Source organism: Notamacropus eugenii, chromosome 3 (genome assembly GCF_028372415.1).
Source record: "Notamacropus eugenii isolate mMacEug1 chromosome 3, mMacEug1.pri_v2, whole genome shotgun sequence".
Taxonomy (NCBI): Eukaryota; Metazoa; Chordata; class Mammalia; order Diprotodontia; family Macropodidae; genus Notamacropus; species Notamacropus eugenii.
Window position 1 is genome coordinate 335,573,526 of NC_092874.1, and position 22,668 is coordinate 335,596,193.

General features: G+C 39.8%; 1 protein-coding gene across 1 annotated transcript in view; it reads left to right on the forward strand.

Moving 5' to 3' along the window:
* Positions 1-19,043, forward strand: part of ALKBH5 (alkB homolog 5, RNA demethylase) — a 30,475-nt gene extending 11,432 nt beyond the window's left edge. The window contains exons 3-4 of the mRNA XM_072597077.1: positions 15,708-15,863; positions 17,123-19,043. Coding sequence (XP_072453178.1) covers positions 15,708-15,863; positions 17,123-17,300 — 334 coding nt within the window. The 3' untranslated portion in view covers positions 17,301-19,043. The remainder of the gene's footprint in view (positions 1-15,707; positions 15,864-17,122) is intronic.
* The last annotated feature ends 3,625 nt before the right edge of the window (positions 19,044-22,668 follow it).

A 22,668-nucleotide genomic window follows, 5' to 3' on the forward strand; every position in this document is an offset into this window, starting at 1 on the left:
AAAGTCCTGGAGGGGATAATCTTCATTTTTGAAAGGTATTAAGAGATTTCCTCCACTGAAATCTTTCTCCTTTGCCATCTAGTGACATAGAAGTGTTCTGGGGTTCTAGACCCTTGCTTACCAGGAAGCCTTGACAAGTTGTACCAAAGGGTTTAGAGCCTGGACCTGGTGACAGATGATGGGTCTGTCACCAAAGATCATCTCACCTAAGTTTAGAGAGGCTCTTAATTTAAAAGGTTAGTTGTAAGGTAGTGAATCTTTTTGACCGTAGCAGTTCACAAAAACTGTCTTCTGAGGTGTCTCTGGGTTACTATTTGCATTGGTAGGCGTAACTAACTATATGATCAAATGAAAATGCAGATCCTTATTAATAACAGCAGGCTTCTTTTAGCACTTAAGATTTATACATCATGTCACATTTTATTTGCATATTAGGAGTTATTTAGATCATCTGAAGTCAAATCTTCTAACTCAGAAGAAACAAGCAGTGACTAGAGAGGTTAGTTGTAGAGAATACGTAAACTGAAGAGGATCTGGCAGCACATAATTGAGGTTCACTGCCAGTAAAGGCAGCCAGGAGAAACCTGGGCATCTGGCAAGGTATCAGCCTCTGACACAACAGCCAAAGAAGTGACAGGCCAGGGACAATAGCATCTCAATGAGAGCCAAAGTTACTTGTAGTAACAGGAGATTGAAAGAGTAGGGCATCATCATTTCTCCGACTTCAGGTTGATGTACGGGTCCTAGAACCAGCAGTTAATTATCTTCTTCTGTCCTCAGATTAGAATGTGGTTTTAATGGTAAGAGCATTGTCCAGAACACTAAAGCCTGATCTTCCAGTGCCTCAGACTAACTCCTCTTTTCTGTTCAATTATTTGTAGACATTAGTGGGCAGAAGTTACAGGGAAACAGATTTCAGCACAGAATAAAGAACTTTCTTTTTATTACTGTTTTTCTTTGTTTTAATATCAGCATTGCTGTCCCTTGTAACAAAAGAGTTTTTGGTGGGGGGAGGAGTGCACTCGTGTGCTTTAAGGGAGGGGTAGGGTAGGAAGCAGCTCAGTAAAACCAGCCTGCATATCAGCACTATGTGACATTGTGATACTCCACACCTGGTGTCCCTTCTTCAGAAAAGAGAGGAAGGAAAGGGCTTGACTCAGGGTGAAATTTAATGATTTAGTTTAATTTTTGTTTTTTCATTTAGATTGTTGTATGTATTATTTTCCTGGTTCTGTTTGCTTCACTCTTCATCAGTTCATGTCTTTCCTTGGTTCTCTGAATTGAAAGATAAACTTTCTAATAAATAATGCTACCCATCAGTTATATAGACTATCTCAAAAAATAACAATTTCCTCCTGTAAAAAAATTTGAAAAATTGGATTTAATGATTCAAAATACTTTTTTAAAAAGTACCTACCGTGTGCAGAGCACAGTGTGCTGGGAGAAATAGAAAGTTTAGATAAGATATAGTCCCTGCCCTCAGAGATTTAGGAACTTCGTCTAGTACCTCTAGATAACTATCTTTTAGGCCTTCACAGTGCAGAATCCCTACTTTGGATAAGCAGCTGAACTAGATAAATAGCCTGTAGAACAACGATGTCAAACTCAAATAGAAATGGGAGCCACTAATCCTTACGTAAAAACCCCTGTGGCCCTCATATTGACTTAGTTTTAAAATGTAATATTATTCATGTTTTTTATTATATTTTATTTTGTTAAATATTTCCTAATTACATTTTAATCTGATTTGGGCTGCACTTGGGAGTGTTATGGGTCACATGTAGACCGTGTATTTGACATCTCTGCTCTAGCATCCCTCCTCTAACTATTCTAGGTGTTATAAGATTAAGATGATAATATGGAAGTGTTTTGAGATATATAGAGCAAATTGAAGATTATTGCAGGAATCAAAAGGATAGAGTATCTGGAAGAGGTCCAGGATGGCTGCATCAACTAGTGCTTTCACAAATTCTGGTTGACCTAATCCAGCTTTCTTAGGCTATGCTAATTATTTTTATGAGCAAGAAAATATGTTTAGAATATTAAGATGTTGGCATAGAATACATCTTCATGGTACATTGAGCTATCAGGAGGGAATCTGAAGACCCCTTAACATTCTGTCTGGAAGAACCAAGGCTGAAGTGGTGTTTGCATAATCTACTGTATTGTGAGACTGTGAAATGGGGCCCAGCCAGGTCTCTTGAAATTTCAACAAATATTTGTTGGTCCTTTACCTAATCCATGTCATGTAATCACTTTGAAAACATTTATTTCTTGCCCATGAAATTTTAGTGTTGCTCATGTATTGGTGAAGCTAAAACTTCTCTTGTATCCCATCATACTTAGTAATGTCTTAGGGTAAAGCAATGATAGCTTAAGTTTTTCCCTCTTTCTGGTCAATAACTATTAAGTAGTTTGTTCCTTTGGAGTTGTTTGCTGACATCATTCTGTGGTGTTCCAGGCTTCTGAAGACACATGCGATGAAGTAGAAGGTGCCTTATTTGCTTATTGTAGATAGTCATTGTATCTGTTGACCATATAAAATATATTTGGGGTCTGAAGACAGCATGTACCTATGTACAGAGTTGCTTTTATTCCTTCTCACTTGATTTTCTACCCAGGATATAGGGAATGAGTTTTGATTTTAGGGTACAAAGTAGAGATAATAGCTGACATTTTACCCAGTACTTTAAAATTTGCAAGACATTTCGTATGTGTTCTCACTTGACCTTCAGCAACCCTGTAGGGTATATAATCAGATATTGTACATTTTACAGATGAAAAAACTGAGGCTCAGAGGTTAAATGACTTGTCCATGGTTACACATGTAATCTCAGAGATTTGAACCCTCCTCCCACCACTGTATTCCAAGCCTAGTGCTCTTGCACTGTTCTGTGTCTTCATGTGACCCAGGAGACTCCTTCAGAAGCTATGGCTCAGGGAACCACTTGAAAGTGGTATTCATGCTGACCAATTTGGTCACTTAGCTCAATGTCAGTAAATCTTAGTGTTATGTAGTCTATTTGCATAATTGCAAGTATGAATCACAAAATTTTTAGTGCTTTGATGTGCCGAAAGGCAAATATTAGGGATATGCCAAAACAGAATACAAAATTGACTTTTGTACCCATCCAACAGCAATGATCATAATTAGCCAGTCTTTCAGATGAATTTAAGTAGCTTCTTCTCTGAGATTTAGCTTTATAGAGTACAGAAAGGTGTTACCAATACATAAATATCTTCACTAGCTTCTGATGGCACTTTTCTATTGTTCCAGTTTTTCCAAATTTCTAGCAGTTGGCTTTGATTCAGGGTTCTCATTTGAGTTGAATGTTAACCTTCTTTTAAAGTGCTTACATATTCTATCCCCCCAGAAAACCGACAGACTTGGTTTCTATTTTTATGGCACTCATTTTATGTTCGTCAGTGAAATCTTGATATTATAGGGAAACAGTGTTGTTGCATAACATCAAGGACTTAAAGAACTTATATTTCTACTGGAGTCTAAGCTAGCAATTATTATTTGGCATCTTCAGCAGCACACTGAGGTTTGGCTTAGTTAGTTGGCATTCTAACCTTCAGGTGGTATTAATGGTTCAGGAAAAATGTGTTCATAACTCTGTAAGTATAACCAACCTGCCCCCAAACAGTCAGATGCATGACATAGTCATAATATTAGGAAGGATTTCCCTGTGACTTATATTGTGAGGAAATTTAAGTAGAACGACGTTATAGGCATGAGTAGCTTTTTCTAAGTGGAACAGAACCTCTCTAGAGATTTAGAAGTAAAGAATGCAAAGGACATGACCAAGTGTGAGTCAGGAAAATGAAACTTTTTTAAAAAGTAGATCAGTTATGGCATTGACGTTCCAGGGTCCATAAAGGGGTCACCCTGAAGTGGTGAGCCAGTCTGAGACCATCAGCCACCGGCACTAAAACCTGTTGAATGAAATATGTCAGGGTTTGACAGAGTCATAATATTAAAGCTGATAGGGATCTGAGGGATCATCTGCAACTCCCTCATTTTACAAATGAGAAAAAAGTGCTTAGGATTGATTTCCTTCCTTATTGTTAGCTGTTTCTTTTAAAAGAAAGCCCTAAGCTGGTAGCTCACCTGATAGGTGTGGTAACAACAGTAGCTGCCACTCCCGGAAAATCAGTTGACCTGCCAAGGGTTGTTGATCCCTTCTTTGCCCAAGGGTGATCCCTAGAGACCGAAAACTCTTATGGGGGTTCTCAGGGAGACCCATTTTGGTCCACTCTCCCCTCCCATATGCAGTTCTAGAATTTGGGGATATTGTGTAGAAAGGATGCTTTAACCTGTTTTAGCCAAAACTAAGCTATCTGACTCAGCTTTTGACCTATCTACTGGGCAGTAGAGTAGCATTCTCAGGCAATATCTCACTCTTATAGTCTTCATTTTTTCTTTCATGGTCTTTTGCAGCCTGCATCTGGGATTTGTCTAGTTTTAAATGATCTCCATAGGTTCTGGAAATGTTTTAGCTTCAGTTTTAGAAAATTTCACATTGGGAGTTGGATTTTCTAAATGATCCAAGATTGAAGCCACAACTGGAGTAACTTCCATTCCTGAGTCTGCTGCCTTGTCTATATAAACTCTTGTTCCTCTGTCTAGGGTTCTCTGAGCTACATAGTAGGCTATTGTGTTCTCTCTGATATGTTTTGACCTACTAAATGTGCTGCTCAGTAGCATCCTGGCATCAAAAAAGTCAGGAAGGGTGCTGGACTTTGTAGACCGTTATTTTAAATACCTAGCAAAATGAACAAATTGAAGGAATTGGGAACCTCACTCATCCAAGAGCTAGCCTCGAACAAGTGTCCTGCCAGTTGAAGTAAAGGCACTGATCTGTTCTTCTTGCCATCCCCAGAGCTTATAGAAAATACCTGTCAGCATAGTAAAATCCATACTAATGGATTTGGAGGAAGTAGGGCTCAGAACAAAAAAGTTCTGTCCTCTGAAGACTGCAGAAGAAAAGCAGAGGACGAATAGCTGGTCCCACTAATGTGGGACAGTCGGAGGCTACCTCCAGAGTGTTTGACCCCTCTGTACCATTATGAAACTGCTTATCACTTTACATGCCAAGATAATGGAAGTGTTGGAAGGGACCAATTTCCCACCCAGTACAGATAGTTCCTTTTACTGTATCCTGGGTACAAAATTGTCTTTGTGAATTTTCAGTAATGGTAAGCTAGTCTTTCCTGTCACCTGACCTGGGTAGTCTTGTGTCAAACTGAGAATTCTCCAGATCTAGATTTCTTGTGTGACTCAGGAAAAGTAAATTACCTTAAGGAAACAAGCGTTCCAGAGGAATGAATTGTAGAAATACCTGTGCCATACCCATAGCAGGTAAATCATGAATGAGTTGGAGTATCCAGAAGGCATTTACAGTCTTTTGAAAGGTGGTTGGGGGAGATGGGGTACTTGAAATAAGAACATTGTTCCTGTATTAGAAAAGGGGATTCAGGGGTGGGGAACCTGCCTCCTTGAGGCCACATGTGGCTCTCTAGGTCCTTCAGTGTGGCCATCTGACGGAATCCAAACTTCATGGAACAAATACCTTTAATAAAAGGATTTGTTCTGTAAAACTTGGACTCAATCAATAGAGGATCACACGTGGCCTCAAGGCTGCAAGTTCCCCACCCCTTTATTTTGACTCTGAAGAATTTAGGTTTTTTGTTTTGCTTTTAACTTTCCTCCATGGGTATCTGAGAAGCTAGGCTTTGCTGTGGGTTGTGTTCACCCCGTTACCTTATTCTATAGAGCTTTTGAAGTTGTTCATGTCAAAAATTTGACTCTGCTTCAAATTTGTCCAGATTTATGGTGCATTATAGCTTTGCTAATAGTAGGAACTACCTCCATCCTTAACCTAACGTTTGGCTTTTCAGGACTTTGGGTGCCTTAACAGAGACCAGTGGCTGGCTCTTACTTTTTCTTCCCTTCCTGCAAATGGTTGAATATTAAAATAAAATCACCTTCTTGTGATTCTCTCTTCCTAACCTTCGTTCAGATTGCCCTGTAGCCCAGTGATAGGCTCACGGAGTTAAAGGTATGTTCTTACCACCACAGAATTGTTCCAGATATGATAAGGGGGCAATCTATATTCTCAGTGTTAACAGGTGTTACTTGATGTGGAGACCATGGCCTAGAAGGAGAAAGTTGAATTTGCTTCTTGAATGAGTGTGGTATTGCTCTAAATTCTAGATTTAATGGAAGGAGTTGGAATTTTAATTAGAGTTGTAAAAATCAAAATAAAGGGGTTTGCAAATAGCCACCATTCTATAAATACCACTCTAGAAATTAGGTTTGAGAAGGAAGGCTTCTTATATTTTATACAGTAGTTTTACTTGCATCTTGGTAGTTCTCTCCCATGTTTTAGCTCTGATGTTCCATGATTCTTACTTGAAAACATTGGCATTTTTGAAATACTAATTTTTTGAAGTACTCTTCTTGTTTTAGAGCAAAGTAAAACCTGCCACCCAGAACCTGCCTGCCACAGTTTCTGCAGTAGAGAATGGGTAGATGTGATGACATTTAGGATAACAAATTCATCTGGGTTTGCTTATGATTCCAGAGCCCCAAAACCAAAATAAAGGATTGTACCAGGGTTTCCTATATAACTTATTTCAGGAGTGTTCTTATTGATAATACTTATTTCCTAAAGGAAAGAGTGTATCATCTTTTCTAGGACTTAAAGAAGGGGGAGGAAGAAGGAACACTCCTAGAACTATATAAAATCCATCTTTTGTTTTAACATTTACCTAGGCTTTACTTATTGAATGGGTGTGACCTCAGACAATGAGACCTGAGGAATACCTTAATTTAGAAAGGCCAAGGTCACCCACTGCATCCTAGGCCATTACCAGGTTGTCTTGACCTTTTTCTTTCCATTGAACTTCAGTGACCCTGGAAGAAAGAGTATGATAACTTACATCCTTATATCCCGCTTTGCCTCCTTATATCCAATTGGTCCTCTTCAAGAATGAGGGATGAACAACAATATAAAATCCAAAAATGTAGTTACTGGGAGTCATGACCGTCAGAATGTTTGCCAAAACTGCTCAATACTTTGGGGAACTCTTGTGCTATGTGATCAACTAACCTTAATTAGATTAGTATAGGGTTCATAATTAAATAGCATCACTAATTTGTTTTAAAAGCTAAATGCTCTTCTATTAGGTAGCCCAATCTGATACTGTTGCTGTGCTTAGGAACCTGTCTGGGAATATAGATCACAATGCTGGCTAAAACTCTGCAGGCAATCCTTCCTGCATCTCACCACCAGTTCTGCTTGCATTTGCCAAAATATTGCACTTCAGGGTGCCCGCGGGACATATTACCACTGCCTCTCTAAGGAAGCAAGGGCTGATTGAGACCCTCAGCCTTGAGATCTTGAACCTTCTAATTACCTTCCTTCATCAGTGGAGGCATACCTCTCATCCACTTGTACTCTGCCCCATTGATTAGCCAACTCTTACCTCTTCTCACTCTCCCTATCTCTGTGATCCTAAATCCCATACTACCAAAGAAACTATCCTCACCCCTTCCATTGTACACTGTGGAACTCCAACTCTATAATTAACAAACTTCTGTTTATTTTAATCTTCTTCCTCTCATGCTTCTCCCATTTTCTGGCATCCACTCTGACCTGGCTACCCATAAATGACACTGCCTCTCTAGCTATCCTTTCCAGGACTGATTGCATTTTCTCTCTCATAACCCCCAGCTCACTGGGGGGAGTCAGAATACTTTCTTCCATATTACCACTTCTGAATTCTCCTTCCCTATCAATCATTTAACAGCTTCTCTTCCTTGAGGTTCAGTGTTGCCATATTTATCATCTGATCTCAGTCATGATGGTTATCTCCTGACCCCTCTGCCTACCCTCCTAGAACATTCTCCTTTCTTTCTCAACTCAGTGCCAAAACTCCTGCTTTTATGTAACCCATTTTTTGTTCTCACCATTACCTCCTAGTCCTCCAAACTGATGCTTTTCTGGGCTATCACTCCTACTCTGGTTTCACTCTCTTCCCACCCCATTCTTGACCCCTAAGTGAATCAGTTCAACTCTGTATTCGCCTCTGCTCTTGAATCTTTTGCTTCCTTGTCCTATTGCCACTCATGACTTGTCACACTCCAACCCTGGCTTCTCATCTTCTGCTTCTATCTATATACTGCCCAATGGAACCACAGAAAGTCACACAGTTGTATTGACTGGTCCACTACGGATTTATGTTTTCTTATCTCAACTGGGCAACAAGCCATCCTTCTCGTTCCTAATTGATTCTTTATCCCATTTACCACAATGATTTGTCTTCTCAGCTGTATTCCTCATCTTATACTTTACTGAGATAATCAAGGCCACTGGCTACTAGCTCCCTCTTGTCCCTTCTTATCTCACATCCCCTTGACATAATACCCTACTGTCTTATCCTTTTATTCTCTTCTGTTCTCTGAAAATAAGAAATGATTTCACCAAGGTTAACATGTACCCCTAAATCCTATCCACCACTGGCTTCTCCATTAGATTGCCCCTCTCTCTCACTGTCTGCTGATCCTTTTCCTGTGCCTACAAACATTCCCAAGTCTCCCCCATCTGTGTCACTTTCCCCACTGACACCTGGCAGACTTTAAGCCTGACTGAATGCAAGTGGATAATCTAATCCTGCCTGGAATTGACACGAAGTTGGGGAGATATTGTTTCCCTGCAACGTCCCTACTTTTAGTGGCAATTTCCTGTAGTCAAAAGGTTTGTAAGCTTAATACCAGATCTGTTAAATTGTTGGTAGGGGAACATCCGAGGTCAAGTCTAAAATTAAGCTGTTAGGCTTAGGACTTTAGACCAACAACAATAGGTTAGGGTCCTTTAATTCTTAATAATAGCGTGGAGACAATTAGGTCAAGAGCTTGTGAAGTTAACATTCATAGTTATTATTTGCGTCTGAGTTGGTTAATGTTAAAAAAAAATTTGGGGTCTATATTGTAAATGCTTTAAAAGAAGTATCACCTGACCAAAAGTTGGAATTGTTTTATGTGATATGAACTGTGTTAAAAATGAAAAATAAAAATCCATCTGTAGACTGTACTATGCCCATTAGTTATTGCCCTGTGTATCCCATACCTCCCCCATACACACACACCTCTCTTCTCTTGGAAAAATCCTTGGAAAAAATGGTACTTCCTTATTATTCAAGTAAAACTGCTTTCTCCAAAATTATCAGTGATACCTTAATTTTCAATTCTGATGGCTTTCCCAGTCTCATCCTATTGATCTTTCTGCTGCACTTTTTCTCCTGGATATCCTCTCTGGGTTTTTGTGACACTGTTCTTTGTTCTTCTACTTCTGTGACCATTCCTCTTTAGTTTCCTTTGCTGAATATTAACCAATGCCATGCCCACTAACTCTGGGTACACCCAAAGCCTCTGTTCTGGGCACTCTCTTTTCTCTTGGTGATCTCTTTGACTTCTGTGCATCTTCATACATCTTCTCCTCCTCGTGTGTGTGTATGCATGTGTGTATATCTATGTCTGTTTCTATCTACCTTTCTGTCTATCTGTTCAACTCTAGTCTCTAATTTCTGATGGGAGCTGTTTTAGTTCTAGAATTGTGACCCTAGGATCTCTCCCCCTAGCTCCCCACCTCCCAAGCAGCTCTCCTCTACCCCTTCTCAGCACCTGCACAGCCCTTGCCCTGTTCAGGTCCTCACTTGCTCTTCTAAACTATTGGGATAGCCTCCTGGTTCAAATTTCTCCATACTTCAGAGCTACACAGTGGCTGAACTACTTTACCTGACGGACAGTTCTGACCATGTAATTTCTATGCTTACTAATCCACAATGGCTCCCTATTATCTCCAGTATCAAATATACTCTGTTGGCATTTAAAGTTCTTTATAACCTGGCTCCTTCTACCTTTTCAGTCTTCTTATACATCACTCATTTCCACAAACTCTGTAGTCTTGCCCCCCTGCTAATCCTCACATTCAATGTTCCGTCTCCCATTTGGCCTTTGCACTGACTATTCCTCATGCCTGCAATGCTTTCCTTCCTCACCACTGTCTCTTGGAATCTCTCTGGTTTCCCACAAGACTTAACTCAAGCACAACCTTCTTCAAAAAGTTTTTATTGGCTTCCCCCAGCGCTGAGTGCCTTCCCCACAACTTACCTTTTATCTATTTTGTATGTGTTTGTTTATTTGTGTGACTGTGTGTGTGCATGCATGTAATTTTAAAATGAAATTTGTACTATCTGATTGCAGTTATGAGTTCCATTGTATTATATGTGGGAGTATAAATGTCTGGATTCTTCCCAGAAGATTAACTTCAGACTTCAAGAATTTTGGCAGTGAACACTAAATTTACCTTAGGAATTGCAATCATGTAGGAATAGATTCATTCAGAATAGAGTACTGTGATTTTGCATACAGACATCAAAAGGGAAGTTAAATAGGATTGTGTCAGATATAGATCCTAGGACTTTTAGATGCATTGTGTTCTAATAATTTTTTGTACCTAGATGACTATTTAAATGTATCTTTCAATAAATAGGGTTAAAGCAAAAATAATATATTTATATAATATCTAGTATTATATATCATCTGTATTCCATATTACTATATTATTTTCTACAAAATGTATTCTATAGAATATACTTATAAATTATTATATAATGCTAGATATAGAATTATTTTTGCTTTAACTTTATTTTAATATATGTGTGTGTATTTATCTAGCTGTTAGAATATAAATTCCTTGAGGGCAGGAGTTGTTTTCCTTTTATGTTTATATCTCTAGCACCAGATATAATGACTGGCATATACTAGATGCTTAATAAATGCTTGCTGATTTGATTGCATCTGCTGTGTTAAGTTGTTGGAATAAAGATAAGAATCCTTTCTTGGGGTGGCTGTTTGAATCTGTCTTATTTGGAAACTTCAGCAAGTCCTCTTGAAGCTATTAAATTTTATCATCTCTTTTCATCTACCATTGCGTGAGTTCAGGTCATTGTCTTCTGTTAGCAATAACTTAGCTAAAGATGGGTCAGTTGGGTCTGTGTCCAGCGTATGTAGGCTCCTGGAAGCAAATACTTTTTGGTGTGAATGTAGTAGGATTGTTGCATTTGGGAGGAGTAGTAACTAAAGTCCTAAAATATTAGAGCAGAAAGGGATAGGGGATTAAATTCATCAGATATTGTTAAGTTCCTACTTCAATGAGCAAGGCACTGTCATTGGTGCTAGGGGTATAAGGACAGAGATGTAGTATACTTACCTGTCTACAAGGTAGTTTTAGAAGAAAGAAAACACTGACCACCTGTCAGAGAAAGGGGAGAAAGGAGCATTGCTGCTAAGATGAGCCTTAAAGGGAATAAAGAGCCACAAGAAAAGGAGCATGCATCCTAGGCATTGTGGTTCTGGGAATGGGAAACATCTCCAGCAGAATCCTAAAGCAAGAGGCATTATCTAGTTCAGAAGTAAGTAGTAGGCAGGTTTGGCTGGCTAGAACACGGAGCATAGAGTATATGAAGAAAAGTGGTGATTAAATAAATCTTAAAAGGCAGTTGGAGCCAGGTTCTGGTGGCTTTTCAGTGCTAAGCTGAGGACTTTTTGTTTTATCTTTGGGTAGTAGGAAGCCACTATAGAACTAATCATACTTCCTCTTTTTACAAAGAAACAGATGAAACTTGCTGATTCACCCAGCTAGTTAAAGGCAAAGTAACAAAACCCTTTAACAAACATAGCAGAACTTAGCTATCCAAATGAGTGTTGTCTTTCAAAGCAACTGCTTCAGTCTGTTCACTTGTTCCAGAACTGCTGCCGTTGCTCAGAATGTCTAGGACTGCTATCTCTGGCAGTAGTTTTCAGAACCTATGGTACAGACTTGGGAATAGTCTCTCTGGAGACCTTTTTTTTTTTTTTTTCTAAGGATGGGTTTGATTTTTGGCAACAGCCAGTAATAATTTAGGATAAAAAAATTAAGTGGTATCATAAAGTAAGGGGATGGGTATGAGTCATCCACATGCCACCAGAGAAGACTATTCCTAAAATGTCCTAAAGGAAATTTGTACCATCACTGGAAGAATTATACACTTACATGGGATTTTCTGTGAAAAGGATACCACTGCTCATGATCAGTTGACTTCATAGCTTCATGGTTTTACCCATTATGAGGAAATAGGAAATGGACCTGTGATTTCATTGATGTAGGGAACTCTTCCTGGTGACGAACTTCTTCTCTAATGTAGGCTGACATTTTCTCTGCAGTATGCAGTCTTAGAGAGTTACTTAGAGCCCTGAGGGGCAAAATGGCAGGCCCCAGATGATTTAGCCAGTCATTGTCCAAGGCCAACTCCATCGTACACCATACATAATGAGTGTAACTACTAAATGCAATGGCTCTCATTTGGGATTCTGTAGACATTTTCTAAATTTCCAAGTGACTTTGCTTATCCCTAAACTGTGAAAACTGCAGTTAGCAGATCGGAACCTGAGCTGTTCTAGGTCATTCCATGGCATTTTCTCCATCGTTACCATCCTTTCCCACTTCTCAGACTGCTTGTTAAGCGGCTCTTGCTGACTTTTTTCCCTTGCTCATGCTGCTCTTGAATTTGCCTTGAAGCATGCAGTTTTGAGTCTTTCTGCTCTTACCACATCCCTGTCAGAATGCAGTGTGCTTGCTGAGTTGTGTACACCTTGCTATCTCATCTTCCCAAGTTGTATTTGTCATGTACCATAGGATTACCCTTAGATTTCCTGCTGTTCTCTTAAAAATCAAACAGGGAACCAGGTATGCAAGGATCATTCAACATTAGGAAAACAATCAAAGTCATATTAAAAACAAACGTGATGATTTCACTAGCTGCAGAAAGAAACCTTTAACAAAGTACAACACTCATTTATGCTATTTTTAAAAAAACATGGGCATAAGGCATAAAGGGATCTTTTTTAATATGATAAAATCCAAATAAAAGCAAACATCATACCTAATGGGAAAACACTAGAAGTTTTGCCAGTAAACATAGAAGTAAAGCAGAGGTACCTCCTTTCCCAGCTGTTATTTGATATAGATCTAGAAATACTAGCAACAGTTATAAGACAAGAGAAAGAAATTAAAAACTTAAAAGACAGCTGTCACTATTTGCTAGTGACATGACTCGAATAACCCTAAGGAATCAAAGAAACTGACTGAGACGATAGGATCAACAAAGTTGTAGGTTACAAAATTAACCCACAAAAATCAACAACTTTTCTGTATAATAATAACAATTTAAGAGGCAGTAATAGAAAGTCCCTAAAAGTTACTGTTCAAAATAACTACAAATGCATATCACTGTACCCAATTACCTCTACTATCTGCATAAATTCAATTACAAAATACTCCTAAAAGAAATAATGAACAACTTAAATAGCTGCTGGAATATTCATTACTCATAGCTGGGTTGTGTCAATGTAATGGAAGTGACAACATTACTACAGTTAATTTATAGTTTCAGTGCTATTATACCAGACTTCCAAAGGGATGTTCTTTTGAAGGAGACAAAATAACTTTATTCATTTGAATGAACAAATGATTGAGAATATCACAGGAAATCATGAAAAAAGTAAGAAGGGGAAATAGACATCCAGATCTCACACCATATTATCAGCAATCTGCAAAACCATTTGGTGCTGGCTAAATAATAGAAAAGTAGATCAGTGGAATGCAACAGACAAGGGAGAATCAGAAATAATTGAACTCAGTAACCCAAAGTTCAATAAATCAGACCATTTAAGTGACTTAGGAAAGTACTCCCTATCAGATAACTGATGGGAAAACTGGAGAGCAGTTTTGAAAATAGTGCTTTCAATGTCTTTCCCCTCCATACTTTTGGATAGTTAGTTGTATGATGAAGAACTGTGAATGACTTAGCTATTCTCAGCAATACAGTGATCTAAGACAGTTTCATGATGAAAATGCTATCCACCTCCTGAGAGAGCTGATGGAATCTGAATGCAGATTGAAGCATACTTTTTAAACTTTAGGTATGTTCTGACCATTTTGCTCACTTTTTCAAAGCCCTGTAATGGTGACATTGACTCTTGAATCAGATCAAAACTTTTAGTTCGTGGACTTCAAGAATTGCCGACCTCTTATTCAGCTACATCCTGGCCCCCCCCCCCCCCCCTTTTTTTAACCATGTGCTCCCCCTTGTTTTCTTTTCCCTAGAGCACTCTTTTTTTCCCCCTCTCCCTACTAGCTTCCCTTCTTCAAAGGTATAAACTCCATAAGCCATTGCCAAAAATGTGTCTATCACTCTGGAATAAATAACCTTAATGAAGATAAATGTTTTTCCTTGTTTTTTAAAAATTGTTTTGTAAATAGAAAAATGCCAATGAATAATTAGGCTTAGGAAATAGCATTTTTGTGTTGAAAACAAAAGGGCAGCTAAAATAAGAACTGGTTTTTCTGTATGGCTCATATATGCCTCCAAAAGCCATTTTAGGGAGGAGTTCCAAGCATACTCCGAGCGAGAGCAGCATTATTAGAATAAGTGTTGCCTTCTAAAAGTAACTTTTATTTGGACTTAGGATTTTTGAGGGTCTTTAAGGAAATGAGACTTTTTATAGTCATACTTTGGGGCTGCTTCTCCTTCCCAGCTCTTGAATATGCAAGTTAACTACATATTTTCAAGTATCTTATCAGCTGAAGTGACTACAGGGAGGGGAAGGGAGAAAGGAGGGAATAAGTATTTATTAGGTACCTGCTATGTGCCAGGCACTGTGCAGAAGCACTTCACAAATATTATTTCATTTGATCCTCTCAACGACCTTGGGAGTTTGCTGCTATTGTTGTCCCTATTTTACAGAGGAGGAAACTGAGACAATAGGTTAAGTGACTTGCCCAGGGCCACACAGCTAGTACCAGCTCTTTATTCACTGTGCTACCTAGCAGATAGCGTGTACCAGCAGTACATATTGCAAGTAGATATACTTAGTCCTTTTTTTCTGGAGTTTGCTATCACCCCTACAGACTGTTGGCCTTTTGAATTCGATGTAATCCTGCCTCCCTAGATTGACTTTTTGTTTGACTCCAGGACTGTGTAGCCCTTGACATTTTGTTTTTTAGCAGTGAAATTACCGTAAATTTTAGGCTTCCAGTGGTTGAGAAAAGCAGCTGTACTTTCTTTTTTTTCTTCCTCTGCTACAAGTTTCTTTTTTCCTCTCACTTTATTTTTTCTCAATTACATATTAAAAAATGTTTAACATTCTTTTTTTTTTAACTTTTCAGTTCCAAATTCCCTCTCCCCTCCCTCCTCCTTGAAAAAGCAAGGTTTGATATAGATTTATATACGTGAAGTTACGCAGAGCATATTTCCATATAGGCCATGTTGCAAAGACAACACAGACCAGAAAACAAAAACAAGAAAACTGAAGTTTAAATGTGTGCTTTGATCTGCTTTCAGAGTCCCATCAATTCTCTCTCTGTAGGTGGATAACATTTTTCATCATGAGTCCTTTGGAATTGTCTTGGGTCATTGTATTACTGAGAGGAGCTAAGTCATTCACAGTTCATCATACAGTATTGCTGTTACTGTGTACAGCGTTCTCCTGGTTCTTGTCATTTCAGTTTGCATCAGTTCATGTATCTTCCCAGGTTTTCCTGGCAGCTCTACTTTCAAAGAATCCTGCTGGTAACTCTTTGTGTTTCATTTTGTAGGACAAGACTTGATGCCCCACGATTGGAAACAAAGTCCCTGGGTAACTCTGTGTTACCCCCGGGTTACACTTCTGATCGTCTGTCAGGAAGCAATAGGGACCAGATCCTGAAACCAAAGCGGTCCCACCGGAAAGCAGATCCAGATGCTGCTCATAGGTATGAACTGCATTGGGGTTTTACTGCCTGAAATAACATGAGTGTTGAAGTAAAGGGAACTGAAGTCACAGATTCTAGAACATTTTAGAAATTTACTCCATCATATTTTCTCTCCAAACCCTGCAGAGGAAATTTTGTAATCATTTTATATAAGCATTTTATATAGCACTTTAACATTTGCCAGATGTTTTACATACGTTATCTCTTTTGATCCTTACAGCATGCGCTGGGAGAATGGGTAGATGAGGAAACTGAGACTGAGACAGATTGATAGTTTTCTCAGGACCATGTATCTAGTAAGTGTCTGAGACCGGATTTGATTTTGGGTATCCTAACTCCAAAGAGTCACCTAGTACTCTAGGTCTGGAGTCAGGAAGATCTGAGTTCCGATCTGGCCTCTGTGTGACACTGGACACTGTTTGCCTTAATCCTTGTTGAAAGAAATAGCAAACCACTCCAGTATCTTTGCCAAGAAAACCTCATGGACAGTTTTGACGTGCTGTGGTCTACAGGGTCACGAAGAATTGGACTCGACTGAACAAGTCCAAGACCAGCATTATTATCTACCACACTACTAGCACCTTACCATATAAATAGTAAGGAACTACACTGGAACATATACTAATGTTCCTGACTTTACCATTTCTCTTTAGTTTAAGACAAACTTAGAGACAAGGTTCTCAAACAGCTTGGTATTCAACTCTTGCCTTATGTATAGCTTCTTGAGAAGATGAAACTAAGATAACTTTTATTGCTTCTTAGGGAAAATGTCTCTCTACTTACATTTATATAGAAGATTTCAGCTGATAAAGTACTTTCCTTACAGCAGGTGACAGAGCCAGTCTTGATGCCAAACCCATAGCTATTTCCACTATACTATTCTGCCTATGAGCAGAATGATATCACATCTCAGAAATTTGGTATTTTCCAGAACCATAAGGTTTTTGGACTAAAAGGGGCTATTCATTGTCTGTAGTCTAACCCTTATATCTCAAATGGAAAAACTTAGACCTAGAGAAGGCAAAGAGTTATTTAGAATTGGACAGAGCCTTGGATAGATCATCTGATTTAGTTCTTACATTTTAGAAATGAAAAAAACAAAACTCAGAGGGTAGGTGACTTTCCTAGAGTTATGCTGCTAGTTGAAGGCCAGATCTTACCTCCGCTTCAGTGTCTTTTCTGTCATATGATACCAACTCCCAAGTTATTTTTTTCTTGCCCCCCTACCTGTAATTCTTCCCTTTTCTCTACCCCAACAGACCACGGATTTTAGAAATGGACAAGGAAGAGAACCGACGCTCTGTCCTCTTACCAAAACACAGGCGAAGGAGCAGTTTCAGCTCTGAGAACTATTGGCGAAAGTCTTCTGAGTACACGGAGGACTGCGCAGAGGATGATGGGAGCCCAGCCCGAAAAGTGAAGATGAGGAGACACTGAGAAAGAGCAAACAGACTCAAGCCGCAGAAACCAGCCTCCCTTCTGTGAAAACTTTCTTTGGCTGTTTCTCATAGCTTTTTTTTTTTTTAAGAGTTTTTTTCTTCATTTTAGGGCTGAAGAAAGGAACTGGGACAGGATCCGAATTTTTTTTTTTTGTTCATTTATTTTCCTGAATGGAAATGATATTGAGGCATCTTTGTTGCTGGGGAGCATTGGTTACCACCTGGTCAGTTAGATGGGCAGTTTGCCCTAACCAAGCAGAAGAAAGTTCAAGCTGTGCTAGGCTGTGTTTATTTAAAACACCAAAAATGTTTTACTGTTTCACTGCTGAAGATTCAAGAAATTAGTCCTTTTGCTTTAATTGTAAATTTTTTTAAACGTTCTAAATATATTGTTTGACCCCCTAGAGTTGAAACTTGGTCATGGCCTCTTCACGCTTTACCAACTTTAGAGCTGGGCCTGCTGAGCCCTAACGTCTCCTGTTGACTCTTTTCTCTAACCTGCCATTTGGTAACTGGAATCTCAAAGTTTGCCAATTGTTCTTCCTGCAGCAGATTTCCAAGTTGCTTAGAACATCTAGCTGGTAGCTTATGTGGCCACTGCATCAAGTTCTGTTTTCTCCCACATGTGCGGTTGTCATCCTTTCTCACCCAGTTCTTGACCGTTCCCGGCAGCCCAGGAAAAAGGTGGGGGGAAGGTGGTACTGGAACAGAGCCCTTCCTTAAATAGCATGATTTTGTTCATAGGTATCTCCTTTCATGCATCTGGACATGTGTGTGAATATTTGGATACGTTAGAATCTTCTCATGTTTTGGTCGGTTTTAGAGATTTTTCTAGCAAGGAGGACGGACGTCCTTCCAAGAAGTGTCATGGCGTGTGGTGGGTTTTTGTCTAATCTTTTTGTCTTTACCCTTTCCCTTCTTTCCTGATGAGGACCTAGCCTGGGAGAGGTCTCCATGTTACATGTTCAACATTTGGCAGTCTATTTTCTAGGTCCCCCATAGAGAAGGCACCTCCTTCTCTACCCCCTCCCCTTAAGACAAGAACTTCAGAGGGTATCAGCTTTTGAAAATTCTTTTTCTCTCTTCTTTTAGTCTTTTAATTCTTATAGAAAGGGGAATTTCCACAGGTTCTCATGGCTTTGTGTTGGCCATGAGGGGAGATGAGAAAAGAGTTGGCTCTGGTGGAAATTTATATTTCGCCCTGGATTATTTCCTTTGTCAGTTTCTTGGGAGGGTTGTGAGAGTTGTGAGTAATGGGAAGAGCCTTTTTAATACATTTTTAAAATTAAAAAAAAACTTTAGCAACTTTCAATGAGTCAGGCCTATTAAAACTGAAGTCTTATTCATTTTGAACTGCTAGGAATTCTTAGTAGAAACAGGGCTCCATTGGCCATAAAGATGACTCAGGAGAAACCTGACTCCTGCTGCTAAGACCTTAACTTTCTTTTCCCACCTGATCCTTCTCTCTGTTCTGTCCTGTTGACTTAACTTGTTTGAGGCCTTGAAGGCTCTGAAGGTTTGGGGTCTAGTGATAAATTTAGAACCCTCTTTTGAAATATAAATTTAAAAAAACTTCTCAGATTTTGATTCCTTGAATCTGGATTTAAGTACTAAAGCAGTTGCAGCTTTATTTTTTTTTACAGCTTTTTTCCCCAAAAAATTATTTGTAGTTTTGTGTGTTTGGCACTTTGCTATGATCTGTGTGCTCTACAATAAAAACAAAATCTAATATATTTTGAAACATATTGTCTGATGCTGTCCTAAAGAGTGACTTTATTTTGTTAAGTTCCCCTTCTCTACCTTACCCCTTTTTGAAAAAGGGATCTGTTCCCTGTCAGTTTGTGAGAGTTGGAATCACACTGCCTGCATGTAGCTGCTAAGGATCCTTTCGCCCAGGACAAGTTAGTTGGTAGTGTCTAAGTCATCTGTTTCACTGAAGGGTAGAGAAGATACTGTTTAGGCAGACTGAAGCCCGACCTAGGCAGTGCTAGTCCTGAGGGAGCACTTTGTCTCTTGAAAAGCTTAAAAAATCCAGGCAGGTTTAGGGTAGCTAGTGAACCATCTCTATGTAAATTCATTGCCCCATGACACATACACCATCCTCAGAAAATGATAACCTCCCATCAGGACCCCATATGACCCTTATTGGTGGCTTGCCAACTATAGGTTATATCATAATGATGTTTATCCATTCTTTAATTATCTAGATCTGGGGTCCTGTGGTAGCCTTCTAAGTGGCAGACTGTTACCACTTTCTCACTTCTTGATAGAAGAGGTAAGGAAGCAGCAGTGATTGTTCTGGGAATCTTCCTCTTCCAAGTTGAGTGCTGGGCATCACCATACTCCAAACTATTCTATGAAGCTCCCTGAGTCCAACAGGTAGCTGTTTGGCTGTAGGGAAAGGCCTTTTTAAACAGACTACAAGGAGTAGCTTGGAGTTTTCTCCAGAAAAGCTGAGGGCTGAGTTGGTAGGTGTCCAGATGGGTCTCAGTCACTTGATTTGTATTTGGGTTTGACACATCCTGTTTCTCATCTCCATTTTTTAATTTAGTGAATCTGAAGTGCTAAAGTGAGGGATGGAGAGACTATCTGGTATCTCTTTTTAGGAAGAAGGCTTCCCTGCCCCAAGATATCTAAGTGTCTCTTGGATAAACCAGGGACAGGCATGCTTGACTCTGTGATACGGAAAGCTGGACAAGCAGGGACCCTAGTGCAGCCTCTTCCCTGGGGACTCTGAGCAGCACAAGTAGGAGCTAATATATGTTGATTTGAATTGAAGGGGGAAGAGTGCAGCAATGGGGTTAATACAACTGGGAGTCGGAATTTTATGAATTCAGTCAGACCCTTACAAGCACAGAATTAGCTTTTCTGTTTCAGTTCACAAGGCCTCCTGCTTCTCCATCTCCCTTCAGCTTCTAGGGTATCAATAGTTCACATAAATGTTATCAAACATCAACTGGAGGGAGGTCATAATAGAGGCCAAGTCTAGGACAACATGCCCACAATTTCCCCTGGACTCTCTGGCTGTGTGTAAAAGGTGCAGTGGGGTGATGGCATAGGCCCTGGTTTACCAGCGTATTGACTACAGCAGCGAAGGGAACCCTGCAGAATGAAAAGGCCTCGAAACAAGGGAGTCCCATTTGTCTGGCTTTGTAAGCAAAACTGTCTTAGAGAGAAGAGGAAGGATTTTCTGAGCAGCTTTGGCCCACTGATGACAAGAGCTTTAGCCGTGAACATCAGAACTGAGTCAGGCCTGAGACCTGGGCTTAACGAGACCCATAAGGAAGAAAATGGAGAATAAAGGCTCTGGCTAGAGATGTCAGTGATTACAGTTGTGTATGTGATTTGGAGTTAACAGAATCATTAAAAAAAACCTTGGCTTCAGTCACCTCTAGAGAGCACAAAAAGTTGCAGTGGTGCAGAGATACCACTTTGTCCCTTTTGGTCTCTTGACTCTTCCCATCGTCTCCTCCCCTCCTCCAGCTCAACCATATGGCAAAAGCTAGGTATTTTTAATTCCAGCTAAGTAAACAAACCACTGTAAAAATCCAGACTGTTGGAAAGAGCTCGAGGTTTTGACCAGGGAAGGAGCCCACAAAGGGGTAGGAGGGTCACGTCCTACACTAACCTGAAGGTCCTCAAGCAGGTGACTTCTGGGGCTCCAGCAGACAGTCTGACAGCCAATGTTCCCCAGGCCTTGTGCTCTGGGCAGAGAAAACCTCAACTTTCAGATTGGACTGTGAGGAATCCAATTTTGCTGTCGCCTTAGCCTTGTTTGAAATGTCAAATGCTACTTCCCTTCCTGCCTTGGGAACTTCCTTTGGATGAGCCCTTTTCTTATAGCTGGGCACTTACTGAGAGGAGCAGGGGAAGGATGGGTACAGTCCTTTGAAAAGAACTTTATTACAAAAGTGGCAAAATTTATTTTCCTTAATATTTCATAAAAGTATAGTTTGTTACAGAGCTATACAGTGCAAGACCCAGAGATGCACTGGGATTGAGGGGATGCCTGTTGGATATGGGGCAGCTTGTCATTCTGGTTAATTCTGAGAATTTTAAGGGGGCCCCCAGCGTTTGTATAAAATGTTACATTTAATGTAATAAAAGCAGGAAGCACTGGCCTGTTGTGTGGTGTGGTTTTTCTCTTGTGTAGAGGCATCTGTCTTCCAACTCCCCTCTTCACTTGACTTTGAGGTCTCTCATTTTTTACATCTTTAGCTGAAAGCCAAGGAAAATCGTAAGATGATTTTTCCAGAGCTAGATGTCTGTCCATAATATTTAGACACTAACCCACAGGGCAACCTTAGTACAAAACTCTGAAAGTGACAAAATGTGGTTTTAGATTTAGAGAGAAAAGTAGCTAAAAATCTCTGGGGTTCTTGTCCTTTATTGTGTCATAGACTCCTGGTGAAAACTATGGATCCCTTTTTAGATTGATATTTTTAAAGTGCATAAAAAAAGAAACCAATTATATGGAAATATAATTATCAAAAAAATTTTAAGTTCATACACCCCAAGTTAAGAATCCTGCTAGTCCAACTCCTTCATTTTAAAGATAAGGAAATGGGTTCACAGTTGTTAGGGGAAGGGGGAAAAGTATCAAACTGGAAGTGACAGAAATTCCGACTATGATACATACATGCATCAAACAGGGCAGTGTAGAATCTAGCACTGAAAAACAACATTAAGATCCAGAATGGGTGATGCGTTATGTGCCACAGAAGACAGAACAATCAGTTTGAGGTGAGGTTTTCAAGGAAGGTTCTGTGATGAGTTGAGATTTGAGAGGTCCCTTGAAGAATCTGGATGAAAAGGAAGGGGGAATATACAAAGATCCAGGGACCAGAATGAGTACTGCTGAATGTAGAGGTATAGAAAGGGCTGTACTAAAAAGGCTGGGGAGCTAGGGAAGGTCTTATTTAATAGGAAAGGATTAGAAGGGAGAGCCCTTATTTGGTCAGCCTTTGGACTCTACACGCCTTCTAACTCACAGGATCCAGTAAATGAAGTCTTTCCTGCCAGGGAAACATACTGTCCACATGCCCCACCCTGCTCCTCTTTGTCATCTCCCTTGAAAGGGAGAATGAGAAGGACGAGGAGACAAAGCTGAGCTGACTGCTAGCTCACACACACTTCACATTCACGACCCTGTGATGTAGCCAATACAAATATCTCCACTTTGCACATGGAGAAAATGAGTCCCAGAGAGCTAGACAGCATTAGAGTTAGGATTTGAAATCCAGGGTGCTTTTTTGGACATTGCTCTACCAGATCGAGGCAGGTATTGAATTCCAGTCCCCGGACCTTTCCTCTTTGGGGTAGTGGAGGTCACACAGAGCTGTGTGCACACATACAGGAGCAGAGGC